Source organism: Gracilinanus agilis, chromosome 2 (genome assembly GCF_016433145.1).
Source record: "Gracilinanus agilis isolate LMUSP501 chromosome 2, AgileGrace, whole genome shotgun sequence".
NCBI lineage: Eukaryota > Metazoa > Chordata > Mammalia > Didelphimorphia > Didelphidae > Gracilinanus > Gracilinanus agilis.
This window is the reverse complement of record NC_058131.1, coordinates 359,521,824-359,542,627: the sequence shown is the minus strand read 5'-3', so window position 1 is coordinate 359,542,627 and position 20,804 is coordinate 359,521,824. Positions and strand designations below refer to the sequence as shown.

The following is a 20,804-nucleotide window of genomic DNA, read 5'->3' as shown; positions in this document are numbered from 1 at the left end:
ATACAAATATTATTTATAGCAGTAGTTCTCCAAGTATTCTGAGGACCAGTGGGAGACCTGGAGAATCTTTCAGAGGGGCCACAAGATCAAAACTATTTTCATAATATTAAGATGTCTTATTTTCTAATATTCTAAATGTTGGTGAATAAAACCCAAGTAAACAAAAACTCTGGGGGGATCCTTAATAATTTTAAGAGTGAAAAGGGAAGATTAAAAAGTTTAAAAACTACTATTAAGCTATTATCACTATTAAGCTCAAAATAACAGGGATGGAAGAGATCTCAGGGGCCCCCTACTTTAACCCTAAATCTTCTACAACATTCCAACAAATGATTTTCCAACCTTCCCTTATAGATCTCCAGGTTTACTGAATTCTATTTAGAATTCATTTCATCTTATAATTATTCATCTCTCCATTTTTATCTCCTTTTCTTCTAGGGATAAGAACTGACTTACATTAATTTTTATTTCCCACACCAGACTTCACACATAGTCGGGGCTCAAAAAATGGTAGGTGAGGTCTTATTTGATGATATGGCCTATGGGTCATAGAGGATAAGACATTCAAAAGAAAACTGTAGCTCCATGGACTTTCAGCCCCTCTGGTTTGTAGAATGGAGTGGATGGTAGTTAATAAGATAAAGGAGCTTATCCCCTTTAAGAACAGGAACTCTGTGTTTTTGTTTTTAATCTTTTTATCCTAGCATAGGGCCTTTTAACATTCAGTAGTAAAAACATCTTAATTTTTAAAAATTGAATGTAATTATCCATTGGAGCTCCCCAAACTCTCCTCCTCTGAACTTTTCAGCAGATTTAATGGGATGACTAAGTACTGCCCATTTGAGCAACTCTGATCAAGTTAAGATCCAGCTATTCACTGGGAGTTGCATAAGACAGTACAGACATGGATCAAAGGACACTCATTCATTAAGCCTGTGTTTCAGTCTGATTCTAACACTATCTAGTGGTGCAACTTTAGGCTGTATACTTGCCTCTCTAAGATCCAGTTTTCTTCATTATCAAATGGGGATAATACCTTTTATTCATCTCAGAAGAGTTGATGAGAGAAGAAAGGAAATACAATACTTGAATTCAGAGGCCACTAGGTGGCACCATAGTGCCCAGAGCGCTGGGCCTAGAGTCAGGAAGCTTCAGCTTCTAGAGTTCAAATCTGGCCTCAGACACTTACTAGCTATATGGCCCTAGGCAAGTTACTTAACCCTCTTTGCCTCAGTTTCCTCATCTGCAAAATGAGGTGGAGAAAGAAATGGCAAGCCACTCCAGTATTTTTGTCAAGAAAACCCCAAATGGGGTCATGAAGAGTCAGACATGACAAACTTACTTGAAAACAATCTCCTAAGGGATTTCTACTAGACTATAAATCCATGAGGCCAGGAACTGTGTCTTATCTAGACTCGTAAAATGCCACTTTAAAAGATGTTAAAGATTATTTATCCCAAACCCTTCATTTGAAAGATGAATTGCAGGCTCTGAGATAAAATGCCTCACTGAGAGTCACGTATCTAGGAAGAGGCAGAATCAAGGCTCAAGGCCAGAACTTGCCTCCAAGCATAATATTCTTCAATGTGACAGTTGTCTCTCTAGCCTAGCATACCACACTGCCCTGCATACAGCAGGCACTCGATAAATATACAATGAATGTGAAATTGTGGCCTCCTAGGTAACTTTCTAAGACTATTAAAACTCCCTTGGAAACATTACTGACTCTGCAGCAATGGAAGTTACACAGTTTTATCTTTATTGGAGAACATAACACAGACCTTTAAAGTGCTTACAGTTTTTAAACCGTAACTTGTGGCCCAGTATGCATGACAGCTCAATACAGAAGGTCCCCACTTCCACTTCCCCAGCATGCTTATACTCACAGCAGGGGTTCATTTGGCTTTTGGCAATGGACTATTTTACAGAAAAGGTGGGAAAAGGGAAAGGGGAGGAGGTCCTTTCCCTAGTGAGCTCCACATGGAGAGGAAGGAAGAGAAATCTTGAGTACTTAGATTTCTCTTTAACACCTTTTAAGCAGACTTCTATTCCCATACACAAGAGATTAACTGGCAGATGAGGCATCACATGTGAGAAGAGACAAGACAGCTTGTAGGATAGAGCCCCAGGGAAGAGGTCATCTGTACATTTGCTATACTAAAACACCTGCACCATTAGCTCATAGCTTTCTATGAAGTATATAAATTCACAGGATTTTGAATGTGAAGGAACTAACTTACTTCAAGTTCTTTGTTTTAGATGAAGTTTACAGAGTCAAGTGACTTACCCAGAGTCAAGCAGGTTTTAAGTTGCAGGGCTGAGATAGAATAGCTTATATTTCTATAACATTTCATTTCCAAAGCACTTTATATACATTATCTCATTTAATGCTCACAAAAGCCCTGTGAGGTAGGTGCCATTTTGTAGATGAGGAAGCCGAGGCTCAGCCACATTAAGCGATTGCCCTAGAGACACACATTTTGTAAGTGTCTGAGGCAGGTTTCTAGCCCAGGTTCTCTGATCCCAAATCTCATGACCTTCTGATAGCACAGTGCCCATCTATGAGCACGTGTAGACTTGTGAGTGTATCTGTGTGCATCACTCTCCTGAGGGCTGGCCTGGGCAAAATATGTGACTAAAAATACTCCAGCTGCATTCATTTACCCCACTTCTTTAGGTCTCTGCTTTCATATCAATCAGATTTAGGGATCTGATGATAGGTACAGCAGACACTACTGATAGATAGTTCTCCTAATTCCCAGAAAGGCATCTCTATACACAGAATAGTTGAAGGATCATAGGATTCGCATTCCACATAGCTTTAGCCCAACCTTAAACAAGCAGCCATTATCCTAGCCATCATCAGTAAAGTTCTCCTCTAGTACCTCTCCATGGTGTGGAGGTGACCCTGGACTTCTGAGATTATTTCAGCATAGTAAAGGCTTTAGCAGGCCATAGCACACTGAAATTACTTTAAGCCCAGGTCTGGTGAGCAAGATGTGTTATCTGATGATCAGCTGAGCATGGAGAAGCAGATCACCAGAAGTCACAAAAAATAAGAGTTTTGGAGGGCCAGATCCATTGATGAATATGATTGGTAAAATAGAGGGGACTGGTCAAGCCATGAAACCACAGATCTGTGCCAGTACAGAGGATCCTCTTCATATTCAGTCTCAGGCTGACTTCCAGTAGCTGCCAGGGTCCTAGGAACACTTTATAGTGTGATAAGAGATGCTGATCCTTACTACAGTGTCCCATTTACATTACTGTTTCCATAAGCCATTTCAGAGATCAGAAATGGGATGCTAAGACTTAAATAAAAGTGATTATTTACCAGTTCCTTATTTCTTCAGTTAAATGGCCAATCCAGCCTGTCTAAAGATACTGTTTTACCTAACAGTCCTCTCATTCCAATCCACTCCCCACCCCTAAAATTCCCAAGAGTCTTTTTTGTTCCATCACTAGCCTGTCTACCTGTCCCTCCCTCCCTGTGTCCCCAATGGCAAAGTGCCTTCTCCTTTTCCCTCCAAAACACAGAAAATGAAAATAGTCTTCATGGATTCCCAAACAGTGATACTTTTCTCTGTTTCTCCAGGAAAAGGGGTCTAAAAGGTTGGACTGGAGAAGCTGGTAGCTCCCCAGAGAATATATTCCTCATGTTCCTCTTAGGTCTTCTTCATTTCCCATTCCTGCAATACACAAAGACAAATGAGCAGGTTTTATCAAATGAGGTTTGAGATGAAAAAAGAATAAACATGCCATCACCATTATAGGACAGTCCTCTTGGATGAGTGGTCATTCTACCTCTGCCCCAGTAGTGGGGGTTGGGAAAACTCCAGAAAAGTAAGAAACTGCATCTACATGAGGCACAAAAAAGTAAGAAACTCCATCTAGGTAAGGCACAAAAAACCAGACTGTAGCCAGATTTGCTCAATGAAGGAGGGAAGGAAGACTCAAGAGCCCTATTACAATAGCTCTAAGAGAATCTCAGCATTAGAGGTGACCTTAGATTTCATCTAATCTTATCTCATTTTACAGAGGAGGAGCCTGAGACCCAGAAAGCAGGGGCATAACCATCTGAAAGGACATCAGCATCATTTAGGCTAACTATATACAAATCATGGTCCCATCTACATCACCACTAGCAAGATGCTATTATTTTCCCTGAGTATCATATAAATGAGTTATTACTAAAAGGAGGAATCACTATTAGGCTTCAACTTATGGGGTCAACAATGATAATAACAAAAATTAATACTAGGCCATAGTTTTTAATTGATTAAGAATTTGTGAAGTGCATTCCACATACATATCTTACTTGAACCTCACAAGAATCCTCCTGTGTAACTGATATTATTATTACTGGCATTATTATTTACATTTTACAGAAAAGGAAACTAAAAACCAAGAGAGCAGAAATTATTTGCTCACAGTCACACAGATACTAAAAAGTTAGAACTGGGAAAGGAGCACAGGTTCTTTGCAGATAGAAAGCATGGTGCAGCAGAAGGAGCGCTGGACTTGGGCTTTGAAGGCCTGAATTCAATTCTAGCAGTGTTACTTAGAATAAGATCTCTGCTAAGAAGCTATACCTCAGGTTCTTCTCCTATAAAATGGAGACAATAATAATACTAAGACTTATTTCACAGGATCTGAAAATTGTAAAGCACTAGAAAAATAATAATGACTTTACTGAGATGGGTGGTTTTCTGCCCAGCTACACCCAGAAATATTAGTCCCCTAGGATCACATAATTTCAGAGCTGAAAGAAACCTTTAAGGGCATCTGGTTAAACCTTGTAAATAAATAAATAAATGAAACAATCTTGACTATATCCTCCCCAAATCATTAATTTTAAAGGAAAAAAAAGGCAGAATAAAAGGGCATCTGGTCCACCCATACCTAAAAAAGCATCTATTCAATGACTTAACTTACATAGTATAAATGAGAAGGCAACTACTACCTTGCAGGGCATCCCTTCCCATTTCCAGACAACTTAGATTATTGGGAGTCTTTCCTTTCATCATGGCCAACTTGTTCCTTGGAAGTTTCCACTCATTGTCTCTGGTTATTCCCTCTAAACTCAAGTCATGTCTCTTTTCCATCTGCTGGTCCTTCAAATACCTGAAAAATATCTACTATATCTCAGCCTCTTTCCCTCCTAGTCCAGGCATCTCTTCTCCAAGCTAGATCTCTTGAATTCCTTCCACTGAGCCTCATATAACATGAACCTAAGACCCTTCACCATTCTGGCTACCCTTCTCTGGCCATTCTCTAGCTTGTTGGGGTCCTTCATATATTGTGTCCAGAACTGAGCACAGGATTCTAGGTGTGCTCTGAAGAGCACAAAATATTACAAGACAATTACCTCTTGCATTCTCAACACTGCCTTGCTAATGTAGCCTGAGATACCACAGCATTTTTTGGTTACTATATCATACTATTGACTTATGGTCCACTAAAACCCCTAGATCTTTTTCACAGCCCAGAAACTGCTATCTAGCCCAAAACCTCTTTTATCTTGTACTTAAAAGTTGTGAAAGTTAAGACTTTGCATTTGTCCCCATCATCTTGTAACATTAAATCTAATGTTTCAACCTGCCAAGATTTTTTTTTTTAAATTCCACCGTTGTCATCTGGCTCTCCCTCCTACTTTATATAATCTGCCTTTTGATAAACATGCCACTTTTGATTTTACAAAATCCTCAATAAAAATGTTCCATAGTACTCAGTGATGTTTAATAGTTCAAGAGCAATCTGTACCTGGGTAGACAAGAATGCTCATAAGTCTCATTCAGGGAAGCTACAAAAAGGATTCCTTCATTGAGAGGGAAATTGGACCAGATGATCTCCAAAGGCCCTTCCTCCTCTTGCATTATATGATAACAACCTGTGAGTGAGTCTCACTGAGTATAAAGCATCCCAATGGATCCCAAGTTAAACTGGAGCCCCCGGCAATGCTGGATGGTCTCCAAGTTCTTGTAATAGCTTAGTATTAGAGTTGGTTCAAGATTATTCATTCCATCACTCATACAAGTGAGTATTTTCTGGTAGGGCAACAGACAGAAACTTGGACACCAAACTCTGCTATAATTTCTATGAGAAATAGGGAATGCCACTTTTGTTTCTTGTATCCTTTACTTCCATAGCTCCAAAGATAGAATTCAGTAAATAGTGGATGCTTGAGTGCTCATTTTCCATCTCATTAGATATTAAGTGCCTTCTATGTTCAGAGCTCTTTGCCACCACTGAATGAGATAAGATAATAAGATAGGGCCCTAGTCTAATAAAGAGATATGATATGCACACAAATACAGAGTGAAAAATGGCAAGCTTTTAAGAAAAGGGCAAATTGGCCTAGAGATGGGAGATCCTGGATTTGAATCTGGCCACAGCTAGGAAGTGTCTGTGTGACCCTGGGCAAGTCACTTAGCCCCATTGCCTAGCCCTTACCACTCTTCTGCCTTGCAGCCAATACACAGTATTGGCTCCAAGACAGAAGGTAAGGGTTTTAAAAAATACAAAAAACTCTTACCTCCCATCTCAGGATCAAGTGACTTGCCCAGGGTCACACAACTGAGAAGTGTCTGAGGTCAGATTTGAACCTAGGACCTCCCGTCTTTAGGCCTGGTTCTCAATACACAAGAGCTACCCAGCTGCCCCTGAAGGTAAGAGTTTTAAATGAAAAAAGCAATCAAATCAAGTGAAATGAGGCCCAAGAAAGAAAGGATGCCATTGACTAGAAGTATAGAGAGGGCTGAGCTTAATCTTGAAAATCAGAAGTTTTTAAAAAGATAAATGGGAGTGAGGATGCAGAGTGTATTCCAAATGTCAGGAAATGGTGTAGGAACAGAGGTCAGAGAGCAAGGAGCTCCAGTCGTCCTGAAAATGGCACACATATATAGGACAAGAATGGAAACATTTTACAGATGAGGAAACTGAAGCAAACAGGGTTAAGTGACTTGCCCAGGATCACACAAGTTAAGTAGTAAGTGTTTGAGGCTAAATTTGATCTTACGTCTTCCTGACTCCAGGACTAGTCCTCTATCCACTGTTCCACTTAGCTACCCTTAGGATTAACAAATGCAAGGAAACTTATCAGGTTGGATGGAGGGTGCAAAATATTTCAGCCACAGCAACCTTCAAAAATCATTATCTAAGTTATAGAGGAGCTTCAGTCTCATGGAGGAGGGGAGGAAGTATCTAAAAGTATCAAAAAAACCCACAGATTCTTAAAATATTGAGATAAAGATTAATAAGTAGGGCCACATAACTTAGAACTAGAAATATATCATCTGGTCAGAGAACCTCATAAATAATGTGCTAACCCTGAGTCAAGAAGCCCTCAGTTCTAATGGCATAACCTCTGGGCAAATAGTATTTGCCACTATTTGCCTCAGTTTTCTTATTTGCAAAATGAGGACAATAAATAGCACCAACACTGCAGGGTTGTTTGTAAGGACAAGGGAGATAATATTGGTAAGTGCGATAAGAATGTTAGCTATTTATTAGTCCATTTTAGAGATGAAGAAATTGAGACCTAGAGATTAGGGACTTGCCTAATTTCACAAAAGTAGTAAAGAGGTTCTTCAATACCAAGTAACAATAATGAGCATTTATATATCACTTTAAAGATTGCAAAGCACTTTATAAATATTATCTCATTCGATCCTCAAAAACAACCATTGGAGGCAGGTGCTATCATTATCCCCATTTAATTAGAGATGAGGAAACTAAGGCAAATAAAAGCTGTGACTTGCTCAGGGTCACACTCTAGTAAGTAATATCTGAACTCAGACTTCAGATCTGGTGCCCAATCCATTACACCATCTAAATCCCCAGCCTCTCTGAGACTTGTCACTATAAAAAGAATGCTTTGGACTCAACAAATGATGGGCTGTTCCCTCAAACACTGACAAATGACTATTATCTCCTTGTGAGAGACCAGAATCCTGGACTGAATCTAATATTGTGAAATACACTAGGGATAAAATGTAAAGGGGGATCAAAAAGTCATCTTCAACAATACAAGATGGAGAGCCATAATTTGACAACAACACGTCTGAAAAAGACCTGGGGATTCTAATGTATTGTAAGTATTTTGAGTCATCAGTGGGATATGGTAGTAAGAAAAGTTGAGCTGCATTTATTTATTTATTTGTTTGTTTGTTTGTTCATTCCTTCAGTCATTTCTTCATTTATTTTTCATTAATTAAATTTTTTTTAGGGCCCTTGCCTTCCATCTTGGAGTCAATACTGTGTATTGACTCCAAGGTGGAAGAGTGGTAAGGGTAGGCAATGGGGGTCAAGTGACTTGCCCAGGGTCACACAGCTGGGAAGTGGCTGAGGCCGGGTTTGAACCTAGGACCTCCCGTCTCTAGGCCTGGCTCTCAATCCACTGAGCCACCCAGCTGCCCCCTTGAGCTGCATTTAAAGAAAAAAAAATTGAGTTGCATAGATTTCTTTAGAGAAATTCCTAAGAAATAATGAGGTGATAGACCCTCTCCACTCTACTCTGTTCAATGTCAGGGGTGTGCTAGAGAAATGATTGCTACCACTGATTCTAAGGCAGAAGGTAACGGTTTTTAATTTAAAAAGGACATCAATAAACTAATGGACATCCATTCCCCTTTCTGATTCCTTGCTTCTAGCCTAATATTTGAATTGTGTCTAAACAAAAAGTTAATGGGATCTGAATGAAAGTCTCAGGAGCTCTCTGAAGAATTATGAGATGTGGAAAGATAATTACTTATTATGTGGAGGAGGATAACCGAACCCCAAAATGAAATGGGACTAGTCCAAATTATACAGTAAATTGGTGGTGTAGCCAAGATTAGATCCCTGGTCTTTTCTAAAGGTTGCCTTTCTAATTCTTGGCTTTGTTTAGGTGTGGTGAGGCATTGTGGTAGCTGGATGCTGTGTAGGGCACTGTTCCCATACCTTGGCTTTCTGGAGCACTTTCCCTTTGCTGGAAGCATTGATAGATGGGCTCCTCTTTCTCAGTTCAGCTGTACAATTGACAGGAGGTGGGTGTTCTAGGTTGGGAGACTTATTTGCTGATTCCTAGGGAAAGCAACAGAGTTGAAATTTAGGATTATGGAGAAAGCTGCCTTACCTGATCCCACAATTTGGCAAGGAGAAGAAACCTGCTCTGGACAGGGCTGCTGCTCTCTCTCACCTCTGTGCATCCATCTTCTTCCCCTGGCTACAGCCTCTCCCCCATTTTTACCACCCCTGCCTTACGCAACATACACCTTAGCCTAGTGAAAGCCTTTACTAGATAGGGCCAAGGGAAAATCCTTGAAAATCATGAAGCCCAATTTGTTTATTTTACCTGAAAACTAAGACCCAAAGGATTCCAGTGCCTTGCCCAAGGCCCAGTTTAGTTGCTACCTGTTCCATGAAACCTCCCCTGGTTCCTTTAGCTAGAAAGATCTCTCCGCACTTGTTGCATTACAACTTGTTATTTTGCAGAATGGGATAGTAGAAAGAACATGGACTTGAAATCTGAAAGCCTGAGGTCTAGCTCTACTTTTAATGTTTTCCTAGCCTGGACAAGTGAATGTGGGGTAGTGGAAACAGCACTGGATTAAAAGTCAGAAGACCAGAGACAGCTAGGTGGCTCAGTATATTGAAAGCCAGGTCAGAAGTTAGGAGGACCTGGGTTCAAATCTGACAGTAGACATTTCCTAGCTATGAGACCTTGGGCAAGTTACTTAACCCTAATTGCCTAGCCCCCTCACCCTTCTGTTACTAGGACAGAAAATAAGTGTTCAAAAAAAAAGTCAGAAGACCAGCATTCAAATCTAAGCTCTGACATATTATCTGCATAACCTTTCACTTTACTTTGGGCCTTGATTTCCTCACTTAGTAAATGAGAATATTGGACTAAAAGCTCTCTAATGCCCATTCCAGCTCTACAATCCAATTCATTTCACTCTCTTAGCTTTGAGGATAATAAGGCTTGAATTATTGGCCTTACAAGGATACTGTTAAGAAAACACTATGATCCATAAGATGCTACACAGATGTGAATTATTATGCCTTATTGCCTCTACTAGAACGTAAACTTCTTGAAGAGAGAGACCTTATTTTGTTTCACCTTTGTATTCTGGATTTCCTACTAGAGGGATTTGCTGGATTGAAATTAGCTGAATAGGAGTCACAGTGGATAAAGTGCTGGGCCTGGAGTCAGGAAGACACATCTTCCTGAGTTCAAATCAGCCTCAGACACTTACTAGCTGGGTGATCCTGGGCAAGTCATTTCATCCTGTTTGCCTCAGTTTTCTCATTTGGAAAAGGAACTGGAAAAGAAAATGGGCAAAGCCCTTCAGTATCTTTGCCAAGAAAACTATAAACGAGGTCACAAAGAGTTGGATCTGATTGAAATGACTCAACAACAATAAATCACAGAAGGTGGTAGGATTTCTTAAAGTGTAATCAAGACTGCTCTTTTCCAACTCTCAGCACCCCAAATAGGGATCTCAGGCAAAAGAGATATCCATAGCATATGTGTGGCAGGGGACATGGGAAGGAAAAATGAATACTCACCACAGTCTTGCTTTGGCTGGTCACAGCAAGTCCAAGAGCTGGTCCTCCAGCCAAGGACTGCTTCAGACTCTCCTTCACGGCCACAAGCTTCAGCTCTAGATCAATCCGCCTCTCCTCCTTTTCCCGGCACTGGGCCTCTAGCATCACTACCTTCTCTTCTAGATCCTTTAATTTCGTCCCTGTTTTCAAGGAGCATAACAAAGCAGTTCATGTTCTTTCTGTTGGGGATACTCTCAGGAGTCATGGAGTCAAGGGAGACTTCACCAACAGTATCATGCCCTATTCTAGGTGCCATGGTTTAGGAAGGACATTGACAAATAATAACCACTGATGCCACAGGAACTGTGGCAATCGATGCAAAATATTTTAGATTGTGAATTAGGAAGATTAATATGTCACTAAGTATAGGCTAGATTAGATGGAAGAAAGTCTGAAACAAGGAGTCTGTGTTGAGCTGCCAGTGGCCATTCCAGAATCAAGCCCAGCTGTCCCTACAGTCTCAATGAGATAGATACCAGATAGAATGTGATTTTATACCTCTTGTTTTAAGCTACAGATAGGTAGATATGCTATTAACTTCATTTTATAGATAAAGAAACTGAGTCAGAGAAGTTTTATACCTTCCCAAAGTGACCCAAATAGCAAGATTAGTCTACAGTGCTACTCTCTGGCCACTAACTACACTATATTCTCTCAAAGAAAACGATCAGGTTGATGAAAGGGACTCAAAGTCATGCCATGTGAAGAGTGGTTGAAGGAACTAAAGTATTCAGTCTGGGGAAAAGAAGATTTAATTTAATTTAATTTCTTCTCTTTTTGGATGATTGTGATAAAATGCCAGCACAGGGAAAGAGGGATTAGACTCTTCTCTTTGGCCCCAGAACAAAGACCAAGAGGTAGAAGTCACATAGAGGTAGGTACTTCTTTTTCATTAAGGAAAAACATTTGTTTGAGGCAGTTAACAATGGAATGGGTTACATTATGAGGTAATGAGTTCAGCTTAGTGGATGGAGCACTAGGCCTGGATTCCTAGCTGTGTGACCCTGGGAAAGTCACTTAATCCCCATTGCCTAGCTCTTACACTCTTCTGCCTTGGAATCAGTACTTAGTATTGTGTAAATAGAATTAGCCAGATCCCATTAATAGTCAAAATCTACTCAACCCAGGCATGCTAATGATGTCACTCCCACCTCCCTTAGTGGGGAGGGGAGACGAGTTACCCACACGTGACAATAAGTAACAAATCAAGAATAAGGGACTGCCCTTTGGGCAGTCCAAATCAATGTAGAAACTGCCATTTGTCCATTTGAATTAGAGGTGGACCACAGGAAGTGATGAAAGACACGATCTCTTTAAGTAAGTGAGTGAACTTCCTGTGGGGGCAGTTGCCCTCTGGAACTGGAGGAAGAAGCATCTCCTGAGACCACAGACAGCTTACACTCTGTATTGTCACGTGGGTAAGTTAGGCTGGCTTCCTTGGCCTAGCTGGGCCAATTCTAAACTCTGCCTATCTGGCTGTTGGGCCTTGTGGCTTACAGCTTCATTTATTTAGACTTCTAACCTCCCTCTTCTCTTTATCCCTACTTTACCTTCCTGATTGTAAATAAACTCAACCCGATGCTGACTTGGGTCTGATTTAATTACGGAATCAACCTGAATTGTTGATTCCTGGCGGCCACATATTTTTAATATATAGCTATAATAACTAAATTTTAATTCTTACAGTATTGATTCTAAGACAGGAGGTAAGGATTAAAAAAAATAAGGCAATAAACTTTCCATCACTGAAGAGGTTTAAGCAAAGGCTGAATAACTCACTTTGTAAGATTAAGGGTCAGATGGCAATGGATTCACCCTAGTCCCAGATCAGAGGAGAAGCAGGTAAACTTGACCGGATGGGAAGGGCAAAAGCTCATGGAGTACTCCTTCACCTCCCCCAACCCTGTAAGCTGTTGGAAATCAGTTAACAGAACACACTCAGAGCTAGTTATAGAGGTTATTCAAGTTTGGTAAATTCTGGGCCAAGATGGAAAGTGGATAGGGACTAAACCCCTTGTGATGATAACTTTCTTTGAATTACTCTCTCACAGGATGGAAATTGATGAGGTTAAAGTCTTCTACGATCAGACCACAGGCCCCAGGGCAGAGGCAGCTACAAGCGCCTGCTTGGATGAAATACTTGGCTTGGTGAAAGGAAGGTAGTAAGTATAACCCCTCCAGTTAACTGAATACAAACTCTATCTTTCACAAATTAAATGAATTTAATGATTTCAGGGAACAGGAGAAGGGAATCAGTTTAAGGAAATAGGAGGGAAGGTAATCTGGCTAAAACTGTTAACTGTAGGCTAACAACACATTCTCCCAAGAGGGGAATGTATCTGGAATGGCTGAATTCCTATCTAGGTCCCTAAATAATCTTCCTTCTAAAACCTAAACTGTTAAACTGAAGGTAGACTCTGATTTTGCTTGAAGGTCTATCTTTGTGGTTAGCTATCAAGGTTAAGCAGCCCTGGCTATCAGAGACTGTTTCAGCCCCAGGAGCTACACAGAGTATATTTGTGCCCAGAGCTATGAGCCAAGTGTCAGGACCCTTGCAAGAGGGGTGACCTGGCTCTTATACCAGGACTCCAACTGCCCTTAACTGCCCCCTCCCTTAGAGTTCTGGGGAGCACTATGGAATTCTATGATGCAGCTTGAACCCCTCTCAGAAACATGGATACCACAACTTGTCAGAGATATTTAGTGGGGGAATTCCTTCCCTGAAATGGTTGAGATTAGATGGCCTTTGGGAATTTCATTAGAATATAAACTGAGAAGCTGTATAGTAAAGTAGAAAGAATATTGGATTCAGAGTCAGAGAAACCTAGTTGAATTTTGGCTTTCCTAGTTAATATCTGAGTGACTGAGCAAGTCACTTATAAAAATCTCTCTGCCACAGGTTCCTCTTCTATAAAATGAGGAATGTGGATTAGATAAGTTCTAGCAGTCCTTCTAGCTCTGTATCAATGACCTTTGATAGCAAAGGCTACTTATTGCTTAGCATAATGCTTTGCACATAGTGCACATAGTAAGAATTTAATAAATGTTGAACTGAGGTGGCTGTGGCTTTGCCCTCTCTCCTCCTCTTTTTCTTGGTTCCTTCATCCCTTCTTTTCTCTCTTTCTCTGTATATGCATGTATGTATATATTTTTGTCTGAATGTATATTACAAAAGAAGTATAAAATCAGATTCTGTCTTATTAGGATTGTGGGGACAGCTAGGCTTGATTCTAGTGAGGCCTATTGGGTCACCCAACACTAACTAATCTCCCTTTTAACCATTTTGTAAACACTGACATATTAATCTTAAGAATTCGGAATTCTGATCACATCACTCTACCCAGTTCAAAAACATTCACTGGCCCACTAATGTCTATAGGGACATACAGACTCCTTATTTTGACTTCTAAGGCCTAATCCCAAACTACTTTTTTCTAACCTTAGACATTAGTTTCTCTCTAGACTAGACTACTAGTTGTTTCAGGACCTGACCTTGTCTGTTCTCATCTCTGCAAATTTCTGACAACTGTCCCTTAGGGGTTCTAGAAGAAGCTCTTATTACATCACCTACTGAGCATTCAATTTGACCTTTCCTATGTATTTAATCACACTCTAATTAATTATCATACCTCTTATACCCTTATTAGACTGTGCTCCTTTGGGGCATAGACCACCAACATCTCTAGTATCTAGCATAGTATCTAGTACAAAAGGTGCTGAATTAATGTTTATTAAATTAACTTAACTTTTCCTCGACTAGTTGTGTTATTTCTGCCCACACCTTTGACCTCTAATGATTATCCATTAGACCAAGATCGATCACCCTTCTGCAGGATGAAATTGGTTATTTCCCTTCCTTTCAGAATCTTGAGGTCCTCAGATCATTACAAGATTATAGTTGTCAGGCTCAAAAGAACCACGAAAGTCATCTAGTCTAATCCCTCACTTTATAGATGAGGGATCTAAGATCAAGAGAAATAGTGGAGTCAAGATCTGAACTCAGATACTAAGACTCTAATTTTAGTGGTTTTACATGCACTGTGCTACCTTCTCCAAGTTTCTTAATAAATAAAACAGCTACTTCCTAGCCGTGTGACCCTGCCATTTTGTCTTAGACTTGTTACTAGGGCAGTAAATAAATATTTTTAAAAATAATAAGTTGGCAGGTGGGTGGTTCAGTGGATTAAAAGCCACGCCTAGAGACTGGAGGTCTAGGATTCAAATCTGGCCTCAGACACTTCCTAGCTTGTGACCATGGGCAAGTGACTTACTCCCAACCACCTAGCCCTTACCATTCTTCTACCTTGGAACCAGAACACAGTAGTGATTCTGAGATGGAAAGTAAGTGTTTAAAAATAGTAGTAGTAGTAGTAGTAGTAGTAGTAATAGTAGTAGTAACAACAACATCAACAACAATAAAGAAAACAGCCTCTGAAAGCTAAAGCGTAAAACTTCTTTGTGAGAATGCCCTCCCTGCCTAAAGTGGTTCAGGTGAGACAAGAAATCCTCACTTTAAGCACTAGGTGGCACCAGCTTATGGCACCATAAGACTGAAATGCTTGAAGCTTAAAAGAAGTACTCCCACTCCCTCCCTAGGCAGGAAATGCTCTTCTCTTCATTTCTGCCTCTTAGAACTCTCTACATTCCCCCAAATCTCAATTTTAAGCACCAGCTCCTACATGAGGTCTTTCCTGAGCTTCTAGCCACTGCTAAGCCTTAGGAGTTTATTCTGCTTGACAATACATGTTTGCAACAGGTAGTTTCACTTTTCTTGCTTTTTCAATGAGAGGGAAGGATTGGGGAGGTAGGAAAGGAAGAAGGCTGATCTTCATTTGAAAAATAAATTTAACTTAGAAAAAAAATGCAAGTTTTGCTTTATAAGATCTTCATTTGGAAGACAGATTTAATTTGAAAAAAATGGAGAGGCCAGGCAGGACTATCTCATTTTTTCCCTCTGTATCTTCAGGGCAGAGTGCCAAGCACACAGCAAGTATTTAATAAATGCCTCTCAACTAACTGGTACTTCATTTTTTAAAGAAATCTGGTCCTATGATCTCATCTCTCCAACAATGCCAATTGGCAAACTATAATTTATAGTGCTAAGAGAATTGCCCCAGAACGCTGAGAGGTTATGTAACTTGCTCAGTTTATACTGCTAGGGTAGTTCAGAGGCAGGACTTGTACCCGGGTATTCCTGGGTCCAATACTAGTCATGTCTATCCACTATACCATTTTATTTCTCCAGATATTCATTGTTATAGGGACAATAACACTTGGTATAGCTAGGTGGCCCAGTGCATAGAATGCTGGGCCTAAATCAGGAAGACACATCTTCTTTAGTTCAAATCTGGCCTCAGACACTTTCTAGTAGTGTAGCAAGTCATTTAATTCTGTTTGCCTCAGTTTCTTCTTCAGTAACATGAGCTAGAGGAGGAAATGGCAAACCATTCCAGTATCTTTGCCAAGAAAACCACAAATGGGGTCACAAAGAATCAGATACGACTAAACAAGAATATTTGAACAAGCTAATTCAGGAGAGAGAAGATAAAATACAATGGAAATCTAAGCTAATAATATTTATCTTTGATGCGGATTTACTAAAAAAAATGTTGAAATATTCTTTGAAAATTATTGGGGGGTGGGGGGAGATGTGACTAGGTGACTCAGTGGAATAGGAGTTAAACCTAGACATGGGAAGTCCTGGGTTCAAATTCGGTCTTAGACACTTCCTAGCTGAGTTCCCTGGGGCAAGTCACTTAACCTCCTTTGCCTTTCTTTCTTTCACCACTCTTGTGCTTTGGAACTAATACATGATATTGATTCTAAGATGAAAGGTAAGGGGAAAGAGAGAGAGAGAGAAAGACAGAGAGACAGAGTCAGAGAGAGAATCAAATCATTAAAGGGGAGGAAAATTTAACTCTACTGCTGAATGACATAGTCACAGTCAAAAGAATGCATTTTAGCCAACAGGGATGTGGACATAGGAAGGGAAAAACTGGTCTCTTTGTGTGCTGTGCCTAGATACACTTGATTTTGTTTCCAAACTTCCTGGATCTTGCCCAAACTTTCCTAAAAACCATGTTGTTCTAAGGGATCTCCTGATTAGAATGAGGACCATTCATACCTTCACTGTTCTTTATGGCCTCCTTTAGCATTCTCTTCTCTTTTCGTAGGGTCATTAGCTCATTCCGGATCAAACCCTTCTCGGTCTCCAGTTTCTCCTTTTCCACCAGGTACCTGCGGGCATCTTCCTCAGCCCGGTTCTTTCCATACCGATATTGATTGGCACCTATAAAGAAGGAGTAGATGAAAAGGGCCCTCAGAGAAGCGGCCTCATCACAGGCACAGAATTCTCGATGAGGAAGCCCAAATTCCACTTCTGGAGAGTTATACAATCCTGCCCAAGCACAGTGCAATATGTGTATACATTTACACATGTACTATATACGGGTCAAGCTGTAATGCTATTTCGGCTTTTATCACTCGGAATTGCACTGAGACTTTAGGACACTGTACACAGACTGTACAGACATACAGATACACACAGACACACAAGACAGACACACACTTCAGATATAGTAGGAGTTGGTTCCTGTCTCCTAATGTAGTCACAGAAATTAAGGGTAGATAACAGGTATTAATATGGTAACAAAGTGAAAAGATGTGTTCATATCCTATTATGCTGCTAGAAAATGTGAAGAAATTCCCTTTGATAGAATTAGAAAGGCAGTTAGCCTTCTGTGGAAAATTGACCACAACCCTAGAAACCTTTTAAAAAGTTAATTCTGGAGCAGCTGGGTACTCTATGGACAGAGTCCAGCCTGGAGACAGGAGGTCCTGGGTTCACATTTGACTTCAGATACCTCCTAGCTATATGGTCCTGGGCAAGTCACTTAACCCTAACTGCCTAGCTCTTATCATTTCTTCTGCCTTGGAATTGATTCTTAGTATCGATTCTAAATAGTTTAGAATCCATTAAAAAAAAAAAAGCAGCTCTGGATACATTGTTGAGCCAGGAACAGCTTTGTGGAGTGTAACCTCTGAGCCTCTACAAGAGGGAAGCAGGGTGTAAGAATATTTCTTCCTCTTTTCCTCCTTGATCAGTGATAGCATTTTGCTACAGAGTTGCTAATAAGTAGGGAGACATGGACATAGAGGGTCAGGGCAGGAAGGAGCTTCTAAAAGCATGACCTCTGATACCAGAGAAGAGAAATAATTATGGGAGAAAAGAACATTAGCCCTGGCATCTGGGAGTTGGGTTGCAGAGAGGGCAGGCTCAGGGATCTAAGCCTAGTGATCCATCCCAAAGAAATATTGCTCCTGGGTGGGAGAAGCATGAAGACAGGTCACAAACAGAAAAAACTTTGGGGTGCCGTAGTACCAGAAGTGGGAGATGTCTTAGCTGCATTTGCTCCTTACCTTCCCTACATAGGGGCTTCCTAACCAGGGTATTCTGAATTTGTGCCTCCTTTTCCCTCTGATATTGGGAGGATTTGTAGGGGAGGAGAAAGCTTATGGGAAGAATGTTTTATAGCTATCATTTTTACTACGTCTTCTTAGGAAATGCTTTGGTTTGGGGATAACTGTCTATAAAGAGGGCTATCGAAGTCAAGTTTATAAGGAAGGACCCATATAGGTTCAGGAGTGTGGATCCACAAAATACCTTTTGAACTTATTAGAATTGGTGTATGAACAATGTGGGTGTGAGGAAACGAATATATAATATATAATATAAAACTACACTAAGACTTTTAAGACAGTATACGTATATTTCTAAACAGAAAGAAAGCCACCAGACAAAAATCACAGATATTCCTAGCTTAAAGAATTTTAGAAAAAAAGAATGCGAAATGTTAAGGAATATAGATTAGAATCAGAAAAAGACTTGAAAATAAAATGTTAGCATCTAAACTATTATACAAAATATAAAATGTTAGCACTAGAAGGTCCCCATTTTAAAGTTGAAGTGACCTGACTATGGTGGGCTTTTAGAGCATAAAACTTCCAAGCTGGAAGTGACTTTAGAAATCTTCCCCATCTCCCACCTTAACTGGGGAAGAAGTCCCCAGAGAAACCTACTAGAAGCATGGCGCTTGATTTTGACTTGTGGGTCTACTCGGAGTGATTTCTCACTGCAGGAAGAGGCATGTCGCTTCACTTGGGCTCCAGAAGGACGCTTAGGCTCATCATCCTAAAAAGAGGGCAAAAGAAGACTATGATCTGTGTAATTAGAATCTGTTACTCTAAAAATTACGATTCCCAGCACCCCACTCTCCTCACATTACATGCTGATGTAAGGAGGTTATAAATTTTGTGTACCCCACGTCTCGCTCTCTCTTCCTGTAGCTGGGTTTAGAGGAGATGGCGTGAGATGAGAGCTAGGAGACTATTGCTCATGTGGTCTTAATTTTGTTAGATAATTACCTTTTTATTCCTTTACTTCTAGTGATTAATAATAGCTTTATAAAATATAATACTTGAAATATTGAACATTAATTTAAATCCTACATTTTCAAGAAAACCCAACCAGATTTTAGCATACAGGGCATGTGACTTCATGACTGACATGACTCTAAGACAAAGGTTGAATATGCCCCTCACTGCTGTAGGCCCAGGTTCATTAAATGTGGGGAGCAGCTTGGACCTAGTTAGGCAGACATTGAGAAGGGTTGTGGTCCTTGAGGCAAAGCCAGGAGTTGGGATGGGGAAGATAAGAAAAAAAGGAATGAGCATTTATATAGCACCTACTTATATGCCAGGCACTGTGCCAAGCACAATCCTATTTCATTTGATCCTCACACCAACTCTAAGAGAAGGGTACTATAATTATCCTCAGGAAACTGAAGCAAAAAGAGATTATGTGACTTTCCTAGAGTCACACAGGTAATAAATGTCTGAGGCCTAGTACTCTTTTTACTTTTCTTGCCATCTATAAATTACACTTTATTCACAGTTTATTTCAATTATTCCAAACTGGAAGATCTTCTGAGTTGAATTGGTTCTATTTCTCTTTGGAAGATTCCTTCTTTCTTTCTTATTTCTGGGCATCTCTCTCTACACACCAGAGAAGGCATTATTTGACATATATTTAAAATATATATATCAACTATGTCTTTTGTGCTTCTGTTTATTAGTTTTTTCTTTGCAGGTAGATATTCATAGGATATTCTTCAAATATTAATTCTATACCTATATATAATGTTCTCTTGGTTCTGCTTTGCTTTTTATAATTCCATGTAGGTCTTTCCATTTTTAAAAAAAATTTAACCTGCTCATCCTTTCTTCTTGGCTCTCTACGCACCATTCCACCAAATATCTGCAAATAATTCTAAAGAAGTTATCCTTAGGATTCATGACAATATTGTATCACTATGGCAATGGAGAAAGGGAGAAAAAAAGGATCCAGGGTAGCAAGAAGGACCAAGAACTTGACCTTATACTCCCCAGCTGTGTGACCCTGGGCAAGTCACTTGACCCCCATTGCCTACCCTTACGACTCTTCCACCTATAAGTCAATACACAGAAGTTAAGGGTTTAAAAAAAAAAAAAAAAGAACTTGACCTTATGCTCATACCTGCATCTTCTCATAGGGCACCTCATCATAGACCCTAGGCTCAGGCCATTGGCCCTGACAGGAACTTGCAAATCTGGATAGTAGAGAAGAGAGGAAAAAAAAGAAGTTCAAGCTTCTAAGGCTTTAGAACTATAAAAAAATAATACTAATGCTTTTCCATCAAACATTAATCCATCATTTATTCATCAGTCTACCCATCCAGTTATATATTCATCTATCTGTCTATCTGCCACCAATCTATTCATCCTCTAGCTATTTGGTCATCTGCTCATTCTCCTATCTGTCCATTTATTGATCCTTCTTTCCCACATGTTTCCCTCCATCCAAAGGCTTCCCTATAGCCCAGTGGTTCCCAGACTTTTTTGGCCTACCACCCCCTTTCCAGAAAAAAAGTTACTTAGCGCCCTGGAAATTAATTTTTTAAAAATTTTAATAGCAATTAATAGGAAAGATAAATGCACCTGTGGCCATCGCTGCTCCCTGAATCACTGCAACACCCACCAGGGGGCGCTAGTGCCCATTTTGGGAATCACTGCTATAGCCTATGCCTCCCCTTTCCTCCCTTAAGAGGATAGAGTGATACATGCTACCCTCCTTTGCTAAGTCTCTTCTTTCACTCCCATCTGACCAGCCCATTTCC

The 20,804-nt window shown here is 40.1% G+C and overlaps 1 protein-coding gene across 1 annotated transcript in view; it reads right to left on the bottom strand.

Annotated features, from left to right (window-relative positions):
• Positions 1-3,612: 3,612 nt before the first annotated feature.
• AFAP1L1 (actin filament associated protein 1 like 1) overlaps positions 3,613-20,804 on the bottom strand; it is an 85,943-nt gene continuing 68,751 nt past the window's right edge. The window contains exons 14-19 of the mRNA XM_044659833.1: positions 20,165-20,237; positions 18,670-18,781; positions 16,715-16,879; positions 10,552-10,730; positions 8,941-9,063; positions 3,613-3,689 (exon numbers count right to left, since the gene is read on the bottom strand). Of these exons, the coding sequence (XP_044515768.1) occupies positions 3,666-3,689; positions 8,941-9,063; positions 10,552-10,730; positions 16,715-16,879; positions 18,670-18,781; positions 20,165-20,237 (676 nt within the window). The 3' untranslated portion in view covers positions 3,613-3,665. The remainder of the gene's footprint in view (positions 3,690-8,940; positions 9,064-10,551; positions 10,731-16,714; positions 16,880-18,669; positions 18,782-20,164; positions 20,238-20,804) is intronic.